At 45.8% G+C, this 15058-nt stretch overlaps 1 protein-coding gene across 2 annotated transcripts in view; it reads left to right on the top strand.

Moving 5' to 3' along the window:
• Nucleotides 1-7208, top strand: part of LOC139564611 (teashirt homolog 1-like) — a 37466-nt gene extending 30258 nt beyond the window's left edge. For both annotated transcript variants that reach the window (XM_071384277.1, XM_071384276.1), the window contains exon 3: nt 2425-7208. In XM_071384277.1, coding sequence (XP_071240378.1) covers nt 2425-5909 — 3485 coding nt within the window. In that variant the 3' untranslated portion in view covers nt 5910-7208. The remainder of the gene's footprint in view (nt 1-2424) is intronic.
• Nucleotides 7209-15058: the final 7850 nt, after the last annotated feature.

A 15058-nucleotide genomic window follows, 5' to 3' on the forward strand; every position in this document is an offset into this window, starting at 1 on the left:
CCCGCTCACAGCCGTCACCCACTCGGCAAGCTAAACCACCGGGGACGGCACGCCAAACCCCTCCCCTCCCCCTCACCAGTCGGATTTTGAGTCGTTGTGTTCGATCGGGTTTCATGAATGGCTGAACTGGTAAAGCTGTCCTATTTTTACATTTTTTTTTGGGGGGGGGGGGCATTGTCATCTGCTTGCAATTTAATCACAGCGTCAAAATATGTAGATTTTATGTTTCACAATTCTCTACCTAGGCTTAATTTTCTTATGTGTTTCATCATAATATCCCATATTCATGGTTTCTGAAGCCTTCCACTTTCCAACCTGTGATTTTACAGATGTTTTAGGTCGTTCTTTTGTCGGCAGGCTCTCTTTGTTGTTTCCATGACAACATGAGGGGATAAGCATTTGATTGACAGCTATCGTCAAAGGGTTTCCTTCACGTCCTGTCGTTCACCATTCCCTGCCCCTCCCCTCCCTGTCTGTATTTTGTTATTCACTCACAGATATTTTTCTTCCGTTCCACTCACCCTTTCATTACGTAGATTTGTGGGGCTGCCAAAATGCCGTTTTTGGCACCGGCGATGTGGACATAGTTATTCACATGAGTTCACTGGAACTGATCAGAGGCTACTGACGACTGAATAGCCATTTTACTGTATGATTTCATAGTCCTCTTTCTTTTCAAGCACAAGTTGGCCGTTGGTGAGGGGAAGGCTGGCATAATAACGGGGACATGTCTTACAGTTAGAGTTTGTACAGTATACAGCTAATGCTAATCTGCTAGTGTTAGGGATTTTCAGAGTTTTAGGAACTGTCTCAGCTTCTGTCTGTCAGTGGGATTGAAACACAGCCAGGTTCTCCTGTGCTGCGCTCGTTTCCCTCCAGATCCTGTCAGGAATCAAGAGAATGAGGAGAATACAGTATGTGGCTCGTTTGGAGAGAAGGGCCTATCAGTCATAGACAGAAAATACAAACCTATAGACCACGTTAGGGCCTTTATGTTCGAAAGCTACCGTGTGAAAGCCTACACGCATGAGGACATGCGAATTGCACACACCAATGCAGACACACACACACACACACACACACACACGCACACACACACACACTTCCGTATGCAGCTGCTCGCTTTTTCCCCTCCCATCTCCTCTCAAGCAGCAGTAAATGGTGCCAGTGCACATGTATCAGGTATTATGTCCACTTAGATGATGATATGACAGGTTAGCGTGCTGTTTGGAGCTGACAGCACGTCTGTTTCATCAGGAGAGACTGATGCTGGCATCTGGGACACACATCTCGCCATGGAGGAAGGAGATAAAGGGAGGACTGAGGGGGCCGTCTTTCCTGTCTCCCTCCCTTGCTCCGTCTCTCTCGCTCCCTCTCTCCACCTCTTTTTACTCTGTCCCCCCCCCTCTCCCTGATGTTCTACTTGCTCGCAGACACCCTCACAATATTTTCCCATATTCTTGCTCTGTCTCTCTGTCTCTCTCTCTCTGTCTCTCTGTCTCTCTCTCTGTCTCTCTGTCTCTCTGTCTCTCTGTCTCTCTGTCTCTGTCTCTCTGTCTCTCTCTCTGTCTCTCTCTCTGTCTCTCTCTCTGTCTCTCTCTCTGTCTCTCTGTGTGTGTGTTTTTGATGATAAGTTGTTTACACGCTGTATGTGTCAAGGACAATAATACAGAACGCCATGTATAGTGTGACCCATACCCACGTCCACCTCTCAATAACGCTGTCAAACATAACGGAGACAGTCAAGGAGTGTCACTCCCCTATTTGACATTGTAGAGACGACTTGACAGTACTGTCTGGTATGTAATATAATTGTATTTGTTAACTCAGCGAGAGTGGCCTTTGGCACATGAGTGTGGGTGAAGGAGACGCTGCAACATCCCAGAATGCTTGTTTTGTTTCCCTCCCTCCTGATTGGTTGCGTAAGCTCACCATGTGAATGACTAAACAAAGTGAAGTTCACTGTGTGTGTGTGTGTGTGTGTGTGTGTGTGTGTGTGTGTGTGTGTGTGTGTGTGTGTGTGTGTGTGTGTGTGTGTGTGTGTGTGTGTTGAATGTTTGGGTGTAGAGATAAGGCATGAGGGAGAAGGAAAGGAGGAGAGTCAAGTAGCTGGCTAACAAGGCCAAGCAGTTAGCGATATCCCAGGGAACAGGAGGCATGGGCAATGAAATAGGGAGTAAAGAAAGAAAGTGTCAACACTTTGGTGTCTTTTTTCTCTATGAAACTAGATTTCTTCACCACTGACACTCAAAGACATACACACGCATACACACACACACACACACATGCAGATAAAAGCCCATATTTCCTGCCACAGATTATTCATCGCTAGGTTTTGTCAGTGGTCGTGTTAGTGCATTGTAAATCTTTTATTTCACTTTGTTGACCTCCTTTTTCCCTTTTCTCTGTCGCTCTCTCTTCCAGCTTACTCACCAGAGGACGAGTTTAAGGCAGGAGCAGTCGATGAGGAACACCTGCAGGATGACGGGCTGTCACTGAACGGGGAGGACACCGCGTACCTTTGCAACGAGGAAGAGGATGGAGGCCAGCCGCCCAGCTACCGGGCCTCTCCACTCAGCAACGGCACCAACCCAGACGCTGGCTACGGCTCCCCGCTCAGCGATGCCAGCGACCGGCTCACAGACTTCAAGAGCACCTCCTCCAGGGATGGCCATGAGAGGGAGGAAGCCCCCCTCCCCTCTGGACCGAACAATGGCCTCTCCCTGAGGGACAGCCTGGCTCAGATGAAAGCTGTCTATGCAAACCTGATCTCAGATGCCTCCTGGTCCAGCATTGCCATGGACATCATGAAAGCCACACCGGCTACTGCTGGCGCCATCCCCACCGCCACCAGCCCCACCACTACCACCACACACAACAACAACAATAGTGAGAACAGCAATGCTAGCAGCCACCACCACAATGGGAGAAGAAGTACCGCCACCGCCAACCACCACACAAGCAGTGGCAGCTCTAACGGCACCGCGGCTAACTCCATCAGTAGCAACAGTGGCACCAGCAGTGGCGGTGGTGGTGCTTGTAACGGTGGGGCTGTGGCCTATGACTGGCACCAGGCAGCCTTGGCTAAGACCTTCCAGCATACCCCTTACCAACTGCTGCCTGAGCCCAGCCTGTTCAGCACGGTGCAGCTCTACCGCCAGAACAACAAGCTCTACGGCTCAGTCTTCACCGGCGCCAGCAAGTTCCGCTGCAAAGACTGCAGCGGCGCCTACGACACGCTGGTGGGGCTCACGGTCCACATGAACGAGTCGGGCCACTACCGTGACGACAACAAGGACAAGGAGGAAGAGCGGGGCAAGCGCTGGTCCAAGCCCCGCAAGCGCTCCCTGATGGAGATGGAGGGCAAAGAGGACGCTCAGAAGGTGCTCAAGTGCATGTACTGCGGCCACTCCTTCGAGTCTCTGCAGGACCTGAGCGTCCACATGATCAAGACCAAGCATTACCAGAAAGTGCCTCTCAAAGAACCGATGCCAGCCCTGGCCACTAAACTGATGCCCTCTGCCAAAAAAAGAGCCCTCCAGGACGCCCTGGTATCCCCATGCTCTCCAGACTCTGTACATGGTAGCGGTGGCCACATGCCCCAAGGGGACATTGGGAAAGACCCCAAGTCCACGACAAACCCCTACGTCACACCCAACAACCGCTACGGCTATCAGAACGGTGCCAGCTACACTTGGCAGTTCGAGGCTCGCAAGGCCCAGATCCTGAAGTGCATGGAGTGCGGGAGCTCCCATGATACACTGCAGCAGCTGACTGCCCACATGATGGTCACGGGCCACTTCCTCAAGGTCACCAACTCTGCCTCAAAAAAGGGCAAGCAGCTAGTGTTTGACCCAGTGGTGGAGGAGAAGATCCAATCCATCCCTCTGCCACCCACCACCAACAGGCTTCCCGTCCCCAGTGTCAAATCTCAGCCTGTCTCCCCCGCACTCTCCTGCGGCTCTGACGAAAAGAGAGAACCGGAAGACGAGAGGATGGAGGCGAGCGAACCCGGGGAGAAAAAGATCAAAGAGGAGAAGGAAGAGCCAGGTGAGAAGACTGAGGTGAACGCTGGGTCATATAAGTATCTGACAGAGGAGGACCTGGAGGAGGCTCCTAAAGGAGGTTTGGACATCCTCAAGTCCCTAGAGAACACTGTGTCCAGTGCCATCAGCAAGGCCCAGACGGGCACGCCTCAGTGGGGTGGTGGCTACCCCAGCATCCACGCTGCTTACCAGCTCCAGGGCCACATGAAGCATGCAGCACTGCACTCCTCCGTCCAGAGTGTGCAGATCCAGCCGGTGTTCAACAGCGGGCTCCGCGGCCTGGTGACCCAGGACTCCGGCTCAGTGATCCACTCCCCCAGGAGCCCCGCATCGCCGCCCTCTCTCAGGAGCAATGTTACTGCCATGGAAGAGCTGGTGGAGAAGGTCACAAGGAAAGCTGCTGCTGCTGCTGTGAAGAAAGAGGAGAAGATGGTCAGCTTGGACCGCCACAGGCATCCATCCTCCCTCAGGTTGCCATCTCCTGTACTGAAAGAGCAGAGGGACCACCACTCAGCACCCAATGACCTCACCGTCGGGAAGCCCCTCGTGAGGAACAGCAGCCCTGGAAATGTAGAGTCAGAGCTGGTCTGCAAAAAGGAGCCCAAAGAGAGCCTGGTAGACAACCACCACAGCCATTCAAAGAACGGCCCAGAGACTCGCCAGTCACCCATCACCAACGGCACCAACAGCTTGGGCATCATCACCGATCACTCACCAGAGAGGCCTTTCATCAACCCCCTCAGCGCACTTCAGTCAATCATGAACAACCACCTGGGCAAGGCCTCCAAGCCCGTTAGCCCCGCGGGCGACCCGCTGGCCATGCTCTACAAGATCAGCAACAGCATGATGGAGAAACCGGCCTTCAACCAGACTCAAGCCAAGCAACCCGAGCCCATCAACTGCTACTATCAGTACGAGAGCAACGACCAGCCTATGGACCTGAGGAAGTCCAAAAACAGCAACAACAACAACAGCAACAACAACAACAACAACAGCAACAACAACAACAGCAACAGCAGCACTGTCATCAACAGCAACAGCAGCATAAATGGTAACAAACCCATAATGTCAAGCCTGTCTCTCTCTGACATTTCTTCTCCTCTGAGAGAGAATGCTTTGATGGACATCTCAGACATGGTGAAGAACCTTACAGGCAGGCTGACACCCAAGTCCTCCACCCCGTCATCCATCTCCGAGAAGTCAGACGCAGACGGTAGTGCTTTCGAGGATGCTCTGGACGACCTCTCCCCGGTCCAGAAGAGGAAAGGGCGGCAGTCCAACTGGAACCCCCAGCACCTCCTCATCCTCCAGGCTCAGTTCTGCTCTAGCCTGCGGGAGACCCCGGAGGGCCGCTACGCCATGACGGACCTCGGCCCCCAAGAGCGGGTTCACATCTGCAAGTTCACAGGCCTCTCCATGACCACCATCTCTCACTGGCTGGCCAACGTCAAGTACCAGCTCCGGCGGACTGGTGGGACCAAGTTCCTGAAGAACATGGACTCCTGCCAGCCTGTGTTCCTCTGCGGTGACTGTGCCTCGCAGTTCAGGACTGCGTCCGCCTACATCGGCCACCTGGAGTCTCACCTGGGCTTCAGCTTGAAGGACCTGTCCAAGCTGTCCAATGAGCACCTACGGGAGCAGCAGGCTGCCTCCAAGGTGATCACAGACAAAATGACTTTTGGCAGCACCCTGGCATCCTTGACTGCACCAGACGACGACACTAGCTCAGTTTACCAGTGCAGGCTTTGCAATCGGACATTCGTCAGCAAGCACGCGGTCAAACTGCACCTCAGCAAGACCCATGGCAAGTCACCAGAAGATCACCTGGTGTTCGTCACTGCTCTTGAGAAACTGGAGAAGTAGTAGAGGGGTCTGGAGCTGAGGGAAGAGACAGATAAACAGACAGAAAGACGGCTGTGTAACTGACCAGAATTTCATTGCACTAAAATAACATTGTTCACAGTTACTGCACTGGGCCAAACTGAGCTGTCAGAATCAGTCTTATTTTTTTGTTGTGATACTGCCTGACTGGACCATGTCTTATTTGATTTTTTTTGCCAAGCTTTTTTAACACTTATTTTGTAATGTATTTATATGCTATTTGTCTGATCTGTGCATGTATTTTAGTGAACCAAGGTTAAACACACGTTTTTTTTTTGTATCTTTTCATGACAAAAAAAAAACGACTACTGTTTCAATGGTGACTAAAGTGGTGAAAATGAATTAAGGGGAAAAGAAAACTGTACAATACTTGATATGAAGAAGGTGAATATTCATTGTACACACCAAAAGAATGGAAGAACCCCTTGAAAGGCTGAAGTAGCACCTTATAGACGTTTAAGATTTTATTTGTAAAGAGAACATGTTTTAAGATATTCTGCATTTGTCAAAATCTGTTTTAATTTGAAAGATAAATTATTTTCTTCTCTCGGTTCTTGTCACACTGCAACATCTTTGATAATGAATGGCCTGCTCAGAAATCTGTCAGTGTATTACAAAAATAAGCAGATAATGTAAACATTCAGAGTAATTGAAATGCTGCTTCTGGTTACATATCAGTCAGTGAAAATGAATGGCCGTACAGTATGCAAGTTTGCTAAAAAAAAAAACATTTTTATGTGAAGTATCACTTACAGTAATTTTCCAATTGTATGGTTTGTTACCAACTCCTCTTTTAAAATGTTGCCGCTTTGAATTCAACCATAAAAAGAGCAGTCCTTTACATGTAAATGACTCGCAGTGAAATGTCATACTCCATAAGACATATCTTGCCATTTGCAATAGCTCAACATTCTTTCTTCTTAAAGGTGTGTGCATTCTTTAACTTTTATATCATCATTTTATATTAAAAAAAATAATTAAAAATGTTTTAAAAAATTGTGTATATAGATATATACTGTAGATCCACAAAAATGTCATTTTTTAAGAAATAAGAATTTAGCTTCTTTGGCTTGGTTTACAGAAATTATTTGAATTATACTTGCATCCAATTTGATGCATGATATGGTGTGAAAAAGAATTAAGCGATGCACAATGACTATACATTTCAATGTTTTATCAATGATATTGTAAAAAAAAATATTTCTAGCACCGATTAGTTTGTTTCATTTTGTTTTTTCTCAATTGTAAAATAAATCTCAAAACAGTTCTTGTTAACAGTCATGGATTTGTGAGTGTGTTCATTTTGCATGGAAGTACTTACAGTTGAAGTCGGAAGTTTACGAACACTTAGGTTGGCGTCATTAAAACTTGTTTTTCAACCACTCCACAAATGTCTTGTTAACGTACTATAGTTTTGGCAAGTTGGTTAGGACATCGACTTTGTGCATGACACAAGTCATTTTTCCAACAATTGTTTACAGACAGATTATTTCACTTATAATTCACTGTATCACAATTCCAGTGGGTCAGAAATTGACATACACTAAGTTGACTGTGCCTTTAAACAGCTTGGAAAATTCCAGAAAATGATGTCATGGCTTTAGAAACTTCTGATAGGCTAATTGACATCATTTGAGTCAATTGGAGGTGTACCTGTGGATGTATTTCAAAGCCTACCTTCAAACTAACTGCCTCTTTGCTTGGTATCATGGGAAAATCAAAATAAATCAGCCAAGACCTCAGAAAACAAATTGTAGACTTCCACAAGTCTGGTTCATCCTTGGGAGCAATTTCCAAATGCCTGAAGGTACCACGTTCATCTGTACAAACAATAGTAGGCTAGTATAAACACCATGGGACCTCGCAGCCGTCATACCGCTCGGGAAGGAGACGCGTTCTGTCTCCTAGAGATTAATGTACTTTGGTGCGAAAAGTGCAAATCAATCCCAGAACAACAGCAAAGGACCTTGTGAAGATGCTGGAGGAAACGGGTACAAAGTATCTATATCCACAGTAAAACGATTCCTATATCGACATAACCTGAAAGGCCGCTCAGCAAGGAAGAAGTCACTGCTCCAAAACCGCAATAAAAAAGTCAGACTACGGTTTGCAACTGCACATGGGGACAAAGATCGTACTTTTTGAAGAAATGTCCTCTGGTCTGATGAAACAAAAATAGAACTGTTTGGCCATAATGACCATTGTTATGTTTGGAGGAAAAAGGGGGAGGCTTGCAAGCCGAAGAATACCATCCCAACCGTGAAGCACAGGGGTGGCAGCATCATGTTGTGGGGGTGCTTTGCTGCAGGAGGGACTGGTGCACTTCACAAAATAGATGACATCATGAGGGAGGAAAATGATGTGGATATATTGAAGCAACATCTCAAGGCGTCAGTCAGGAAGTTAAAGCTTGGTCGCAAATGGGTCTTCCAAATGGACAATGACCCCAAGCATACTTCCAAAGTTGTGGCAAAATGGCTTAAGGACAACAAAGTCAAGGTATGGGAGAGGCCATCACAAAGCCCTGACCTCAATCCTATAGAAAATTTGTGGGCAGAACTGAAAAGGTGTGTGCAAGCAAGGAGGCCTACAAACCTGATTTGGTTACACCAGCTCTGTCAGGAGGAATGGGCCAAAATTCACCCAACTTATTGTGGGAAGCTTGTGGAAGGCTACCTGAAACGTTTGACCCAAGTTAAACAATTTAAAGGCAATGCTACCAAATACTAATTGAATGTATGTAAACTTCTGACCCACTGGGAATGTGATGAAAGAAATAAAAGCTGAAATAAATCATTCTCTCTACTATTATTCTGACATTTCACATTCTTAAATAAAGTGGTGATCCTAACTGACCTAAGACAGGGAATTTTTACTAGGATTAAATGTCAGGAATGGTGAAAAACTGAGTTTAAATGTATTTGGCTGAGGTGTATGTAAACTTCCGACTTCAACTGTAGACACATTGAAAAGACTGGGGCTAACTTCGATAATTCTCTGGTTAGTATTTTATGGTTAAGAAAATAAATAAGACTCTTATAGTTGCTCTGATGAAATACTGTCATGAAATACTCACCTCGCACAACATTCTGTGTTTACAAGGTTATATAAGGTGCAACATATTATAACAAGTTACATAAAATGATATATTATGTGTAGGACACGCACAAAAGAACATTAGCTTTCCTTCATCATTGATAAAAAATAATGATGTCTATAAAAAGTCTATATAAAAAAAAAAACTAGTGTCATACCACAGACTAATGACTGAGAATCATCATATAATGAGGATGAGGGTGATGATAAGCTGTAAGGGTGTTTATTGTGCTGTGAGCCCCATGCTAGGCTTGTGACTGGCCTTTGGAGTTTTCGTAGCTGAAAGAATCAGCGTTGTCTTCATGATGGGAATGAATGTGCTTGTGCCTGTCTTCCTGGAAACGAGTCAGATGGGTGTCTGTTCCAATTGATCCAGACTGCTGACCGCCGACACTGAGCAACTCAATAAATAACACAATTAACATGTCACGCAATGAGTATTTTGGACTGAGACAATATTATATTATATGAGTTTCTCTTAATAATGTCACACAGCCAACTTTTACACGAGTTAATACAGTAGATCAGGGACAGAAAGATGAATCATAGTATTCACACACTGGTTGAATCAACGTTGTCTCCGTGTAAATTTCAATGAAAAGTGCCCAGTGGGAGGTGACCTTTGTTTGACCTTTGCTGTAGTTTAACAGTCTCACATAAGATATGTTCCTCGAGCAGCTGTAGAGAAATGGCACCATCAAGAATTTGATCGCTCATCTCTCCCTCCAGGTCTCAGATTTCAGACTGGGGTACTAACTAGACTTTGTATCAGCAGAGGAGCACAACAGCGGGATGACTCGCGTTCCTCATTCTCAAAACGTGTTGTATTGGCAGAGTGTGCTGTGCCTGTCACTGACACACACACGCACACAAACACATTAGTGAGTCTTTGTGACAAACCGACAGTTCTTTTTTGATCCAGCTACACCTTAGCATGTGCTACACGGATTCGGTGACAAAGGAAACACAGAGAGTGAAGATTAACCCGGAATGAGGATGCAGTTTTCCTGGAAGGGGTGTTAGGGCGTTGGGTTATAAAACAAACAGAGCAGATAAACAAGGAACACTTTGAGGAGATACTGTTCAATGCACAGAATAAATAAAAAAGGGAAGAACCTTGTAGATTTGTCGGTTTAATACCCTACGGTTAAACCTGTCATTTTACTCTGCTGTCAGATCGCGGTCTGTTGAGCAGATAGAGGCTCTCTCCCTGCTTTGTTAGAGATCAGCACACTGTTTCCTGTACGTATTCTATGTAAATTACATGCGATAATCGCAACGCAGGACACAATGCTGGTTCCCGTGGTGCAAACGGAAACCGAGGGTAGATAAACACAGTCTGGGCAGATTTGCATAGCTTTTGTGTTTTGGGCGCGCAGAAACGTGCGCCTAGAGGATTCGTGGGGATTTCCTCGAGGTTTTGTATTAGTAAATGCCGACTTCCTCCCAGGGATCGGACCATTATGTACAGGAGCAGCAGACAGAGGTGGGTGTCGAGGAGGGCCACAGACAGAATAACTAAATATTACCTGGGATTGTAACAGTATGTGGAGGTGAACATATCAACTTCTCTGCCGTTCCTACTGTAACAAAACATGAAAGAATAACAATCGTTACAAATAATAACCTACTGTGGCCTACAGTATAGGGAAATGTTCCCTAGATGTGAAGGTGTATGTAACATTAGTCACTCCTAAGCTCTATCAGATGTCAATAGTTCAAATGCTTGAGGAAGTGTGTGTTGCCACGTTTTCATTTCCTGTATGACTTTGCATCTGATCCCTCACAAGAGCATTAAATCCCCTTCAAGGTGTATTATAAAACTAAGCTCTGCCTCTGGGTTTGTATTCTGTACATTGCGTACATACGCACGCGCACACGCACGCACGCACGCACGCACACACGCACACACACACACACACACCTCAAGGTCCATGTGTCTGTGGACTGTCTTACCTGTGAATATGTTGTGGTTACCGGCAGGCAGATAGATCAGAGTTACTCCCCCTTAAACAAAGACAAGCGGCAGCAGAGGATCCCACCTCCGGGCGCTTAAAGCCTTGAACTCTGTGCGCTCCAACGTACGCTTTAATACCCCCTCAAAATACCACACACCCAACAAAACAATGCCTGACAGTATCAGCACAACAAAACCAACACAGACAAAAGGCAACTTTGTACCATAACTGAAACGAACACACGGAGAATCTGTTTGTCTCCTGATATGAGTAGCTATTGTCGACGTTGGAAGTTATCGACGTTTGTTTTGCGTAACGTGAAAGGTGGCTAAACAACGCCGTTTCCTTTTCTCATTCCATTGTCAAATGTCATGTTGACCTGATATTTGCTTCAGTTCGAATACAGCGCTCCACGGAAATAGTTTGCTCGAGATTAGGATATGAAATGTCACTCTCTAGTTAAGTTTCCATGTTGTTTTCTATGCTGCTGATCAGTCTGCTGTATCATTGATTCACCCTGAACAGTCTCCCTGGTGTTTCAGGGTGTTGTAACTCAACGGAGTCCGTCGTGTTGCAGTCACACTGCTTCCTTCAGCTGGATGTAATTGATATCTTCTGGTTGCCACCGAGGCGCCCTTGTAAAATGCCATATTAGTGTCAGAAATGGTGCAGTTGTTTTAGATGGCCGGCCAGTGGCCCTTTATCAAAGCAAGGTTATGTTGGCGTAGGAGGGAGATGTGACAAAGTTGTCTTGGCAGAATGATGGTGGCTGACACATGCGGCTATAACGGATGTTGTAGATAATCTTTGTCTGCCACGTCTTTAGTTATGATCTCTTAGCCTGCCTGGATGAGGACGAGTTGTATATCGCCAAGCCTCTTCATCCATCACATGCCCAGAGGAAATGCTGAAGATTAAATGTTTCTCCATCTTGGGGATGAGGGATGTGGTTTTATTGAACACCCTCCCCTCCCGCTAAAATCTCTCCATACTGCCTGACCTCAGGTTACTTTCTCCTAAGAAGGAGAGTTGTTGTGCTGTTTTTTTTCTCAATGGAGGAAAAGCAATTTTTGGATCCATGTTGAAACGCACAGTGTATCTATAGCAGAACAGTAAATGATCAAATGCTCAAATACATTTGATCGTTCTCTTGCCTTAGCCCACCTTTTGCGACACTTTCAACACAAGTGTCGTCAGTGAATACAAAATTCGCTGTTACGCGTCTGCTTCACAAAATATTTGCACGTTGTTTCAGAGAGAAGTGTGCGCAATTGTGTTCACTTTTTCTGTCAGTCAGTAAACACTACTGCACAAAATTCTAAATCACCCCATCAGTGTCATACAGTGGTGGTCGGTGCCATTTATTAAGATGAGGGAGGACAAAAAACATTTCATGAGCATGGCCTTATTTCTATTACAGCATATTGGATGACTGTCTTTCATATTCCATTCACCCAGTTCAATGTAACCCAGTTCAATTATTCTTCAAAGTAGCCACCCTTTGCCTTGATGACAGCTTTGCACACTCTTGGCATTCTCTCAACCAGCTTCGCCTGGAATGCTTTTCCAACAGTCTTGAAGGAGTTCCCACATATGCTGAGCACTTGTTGGCTGCTTTTCCTTCACTCTGTGGTCAAACTCATCCCAAACCATCTCAATTTGGTTGAGGTTGGGTGATTGTGGACGCCAGGTCATCTGATGCAGCACTCCATCACTCTTCTTCTTGGTCAAATAGCCCTTACACAACCTGGAGGTGTGTTGGGTCATTGTCCTGTAGAAAAACAGATAGTCCCACTAAGCGCAAACCAGATGGGATGGCGTATCTCCACAGAATGCTGTGGTAGCCATGCTAGTTAAGTGTGCCTTGAATTCTAAATAAATCACAGACAGTGTCACCAGCAAAGCACCCCCACACCATCACACCTCCTCCTCCATGTTTCATGGTGGGAACCACAAATGCAGAGATCATCCGTTCATCTACTCTGCGTCTCACAAAGACACGGCAGTTGGAACCAAAAATCTGAAATTTGGACTCATCAGACCAAAGGACAGATTTCCACCAGTCTAATGTCCATTGCTGGTGTTTCTTGGTCCAAGCAAGTCTCTTCTTCTTATTGGTATCCTTTAGTAGTGGTTTCTTTGCAGCAATTTGACCATGAATGCCTGATTCACACGGTCTCCTCTGAACAGTTGATGTTGAGCTGTGTGACATATTTATTTGGGCTGCAATTTCTGAGGCTGGTAACTCTGATGAACTTATCCTCTGCAGCAGAGGTAATGCTGGGTTTTCCTTTCCTGTGGTAGTCCTCGTGAGAGCCAGTTTCATCATAGATGGTTTTTGTGATGGTTTTTGTGACTGCACTTGAAGAAACTTTCAAAGTTATGAACCTTCTTGTCTTAAAGTAAAGATGGACTGTCATTTCTCTTTGCTTATTTGAGCTGTTCTTGCCATAATATGGACTTGGTCTTTTACCAAATAGGGCTATCTTCTGTATACCACCCCTACCTTGTCACAACACAACTGATTGGCTCAAATTGTAATGATGTACGCTGAGAGTCGGGAAGCAAGTTCAGGGAGTGAATACATTTAATAAATGAACAAAACCAGAAACACAAACAGCACACCGACATGAAACAGAAACAATGACGACTGGGGAAGAAACCAAAGGGAGTGACATATAAAGGGCAGGTAATCAAGGAGGTGATTGAGTCCAGGTGAGTGGCATTATGTGCAAATGCGTGTAACGCTGGTGACAGGTGTGCGCCATAAACAACCAGCCTGGTGACCTAGAGGCCGGAGAGAGAGCACACATGACACAAATGCATTAAGAATGAAAGAAATTAGACAGATACATTTTTAACAAGGCACACCTGTTAATTGAAATGCATTCCAGGTGACTACGTCATAAAGCTAGTTGAGAGAATGCCAAGAGTTTGCAAAGCTGTCATCAAGGCAAAGGGTGGATACTTTGAAGAATCTAAAATCTAAAATATATTTTGATTTTGTCACGAATATTACCGAAGGTGACTCCCCTTCTCGTTCGGGTGGCACTCGGCGGTCGTCGTCGCCGGTCTACTAGCTGCCACCGATCCCTTTTTCCTTTTCGTTTATGTCTGTCTAATTGTTTTCACCTGTTTCTTGTTGGGGTTTTGGGAGGTGTACTATTTAGGTTAGTTTCGCCCGCTAGTGTTTGTGCGGGCTTATTTTTGTGTATCCATGTTGGACGTCGTGAGTGATTCTTTGATTGTGGGATTTTCGCTATTCAGCTTTATTTTAAACAGTGGACTGTGGGTTGTTTTACGCCTGTGTTTTGGCACCACCCGTTTGTACCTGTTCCTGTTTTTATGCTGTGGAATTAAAGCGTTTTTTCCCTGGAATACTTTTGCTCTCTCTGCGCCTGACTCTGCACCCATCATTCACCTGACGTTACAGATTTGAATAACACTTTTTTGGTTACTACAGGATTCCATATGTGTTATTTCATAGTTTTGACGTTATCACTATTATTCTACAATGTAGAAAATAGTAAAAATAAAGGAAAACCCTTGAATGAGTAGGTGTGTCCAAACTTTTGACTGGTACCAAAGTATGTGGACACCCCTTAACATTAGTAGATTTTCAGCTATTTCACCACACCCGTTGCTGACAGGTGTTTAAAATTGAGCACACAGCCAGACAATCTCCATAGACAAACATTGAACGTAGAATGGCCTTACTGAAGAGCTCAGTGACTTTCAACATGGCACTGTCATAGGATGCCACCTTTCCAACAAGTAAGTTGGTTACATTTCTGCCCTACTAGAGCTTCCCCGGTCAACTGTAAGTGCTGTTGAAGTAGAAAGTCTAGGAGCAACAATGGCTCCGCCGCGAAGTGGTAGGCCACAGAAGCTCACAGAATAAGACCGGCAAGTGCTGAAGAGCGTAGCACGTAAAAATCGTCTGTCCTCGGTTGCAACACTCACTACCGAGTTCCTAACTGCCTCTGGAAGCAACGTCAGCACAAGAACTGTTCGTCGGGAGCTTCATGAAATGGGTTGTCATGGCCGAGCAGCCACACACAAGCCTAAGATCGCCAT

This window comes from Salvelinus alpinus, chromosome 35 (assembly GCF_045679555.1).
Source record: "Salvelinus alpinus chromosome 35, SLU_Salpinus.1, whole genome shotgun sequence".
In the NCBI taxonomy this organism is placed as follows: Eukaryota; Metazoa; Chordata; class Actinopteri; order Salmoniformes; family Salmonidae; genus Salvelinus; species Salvelinus alpinus.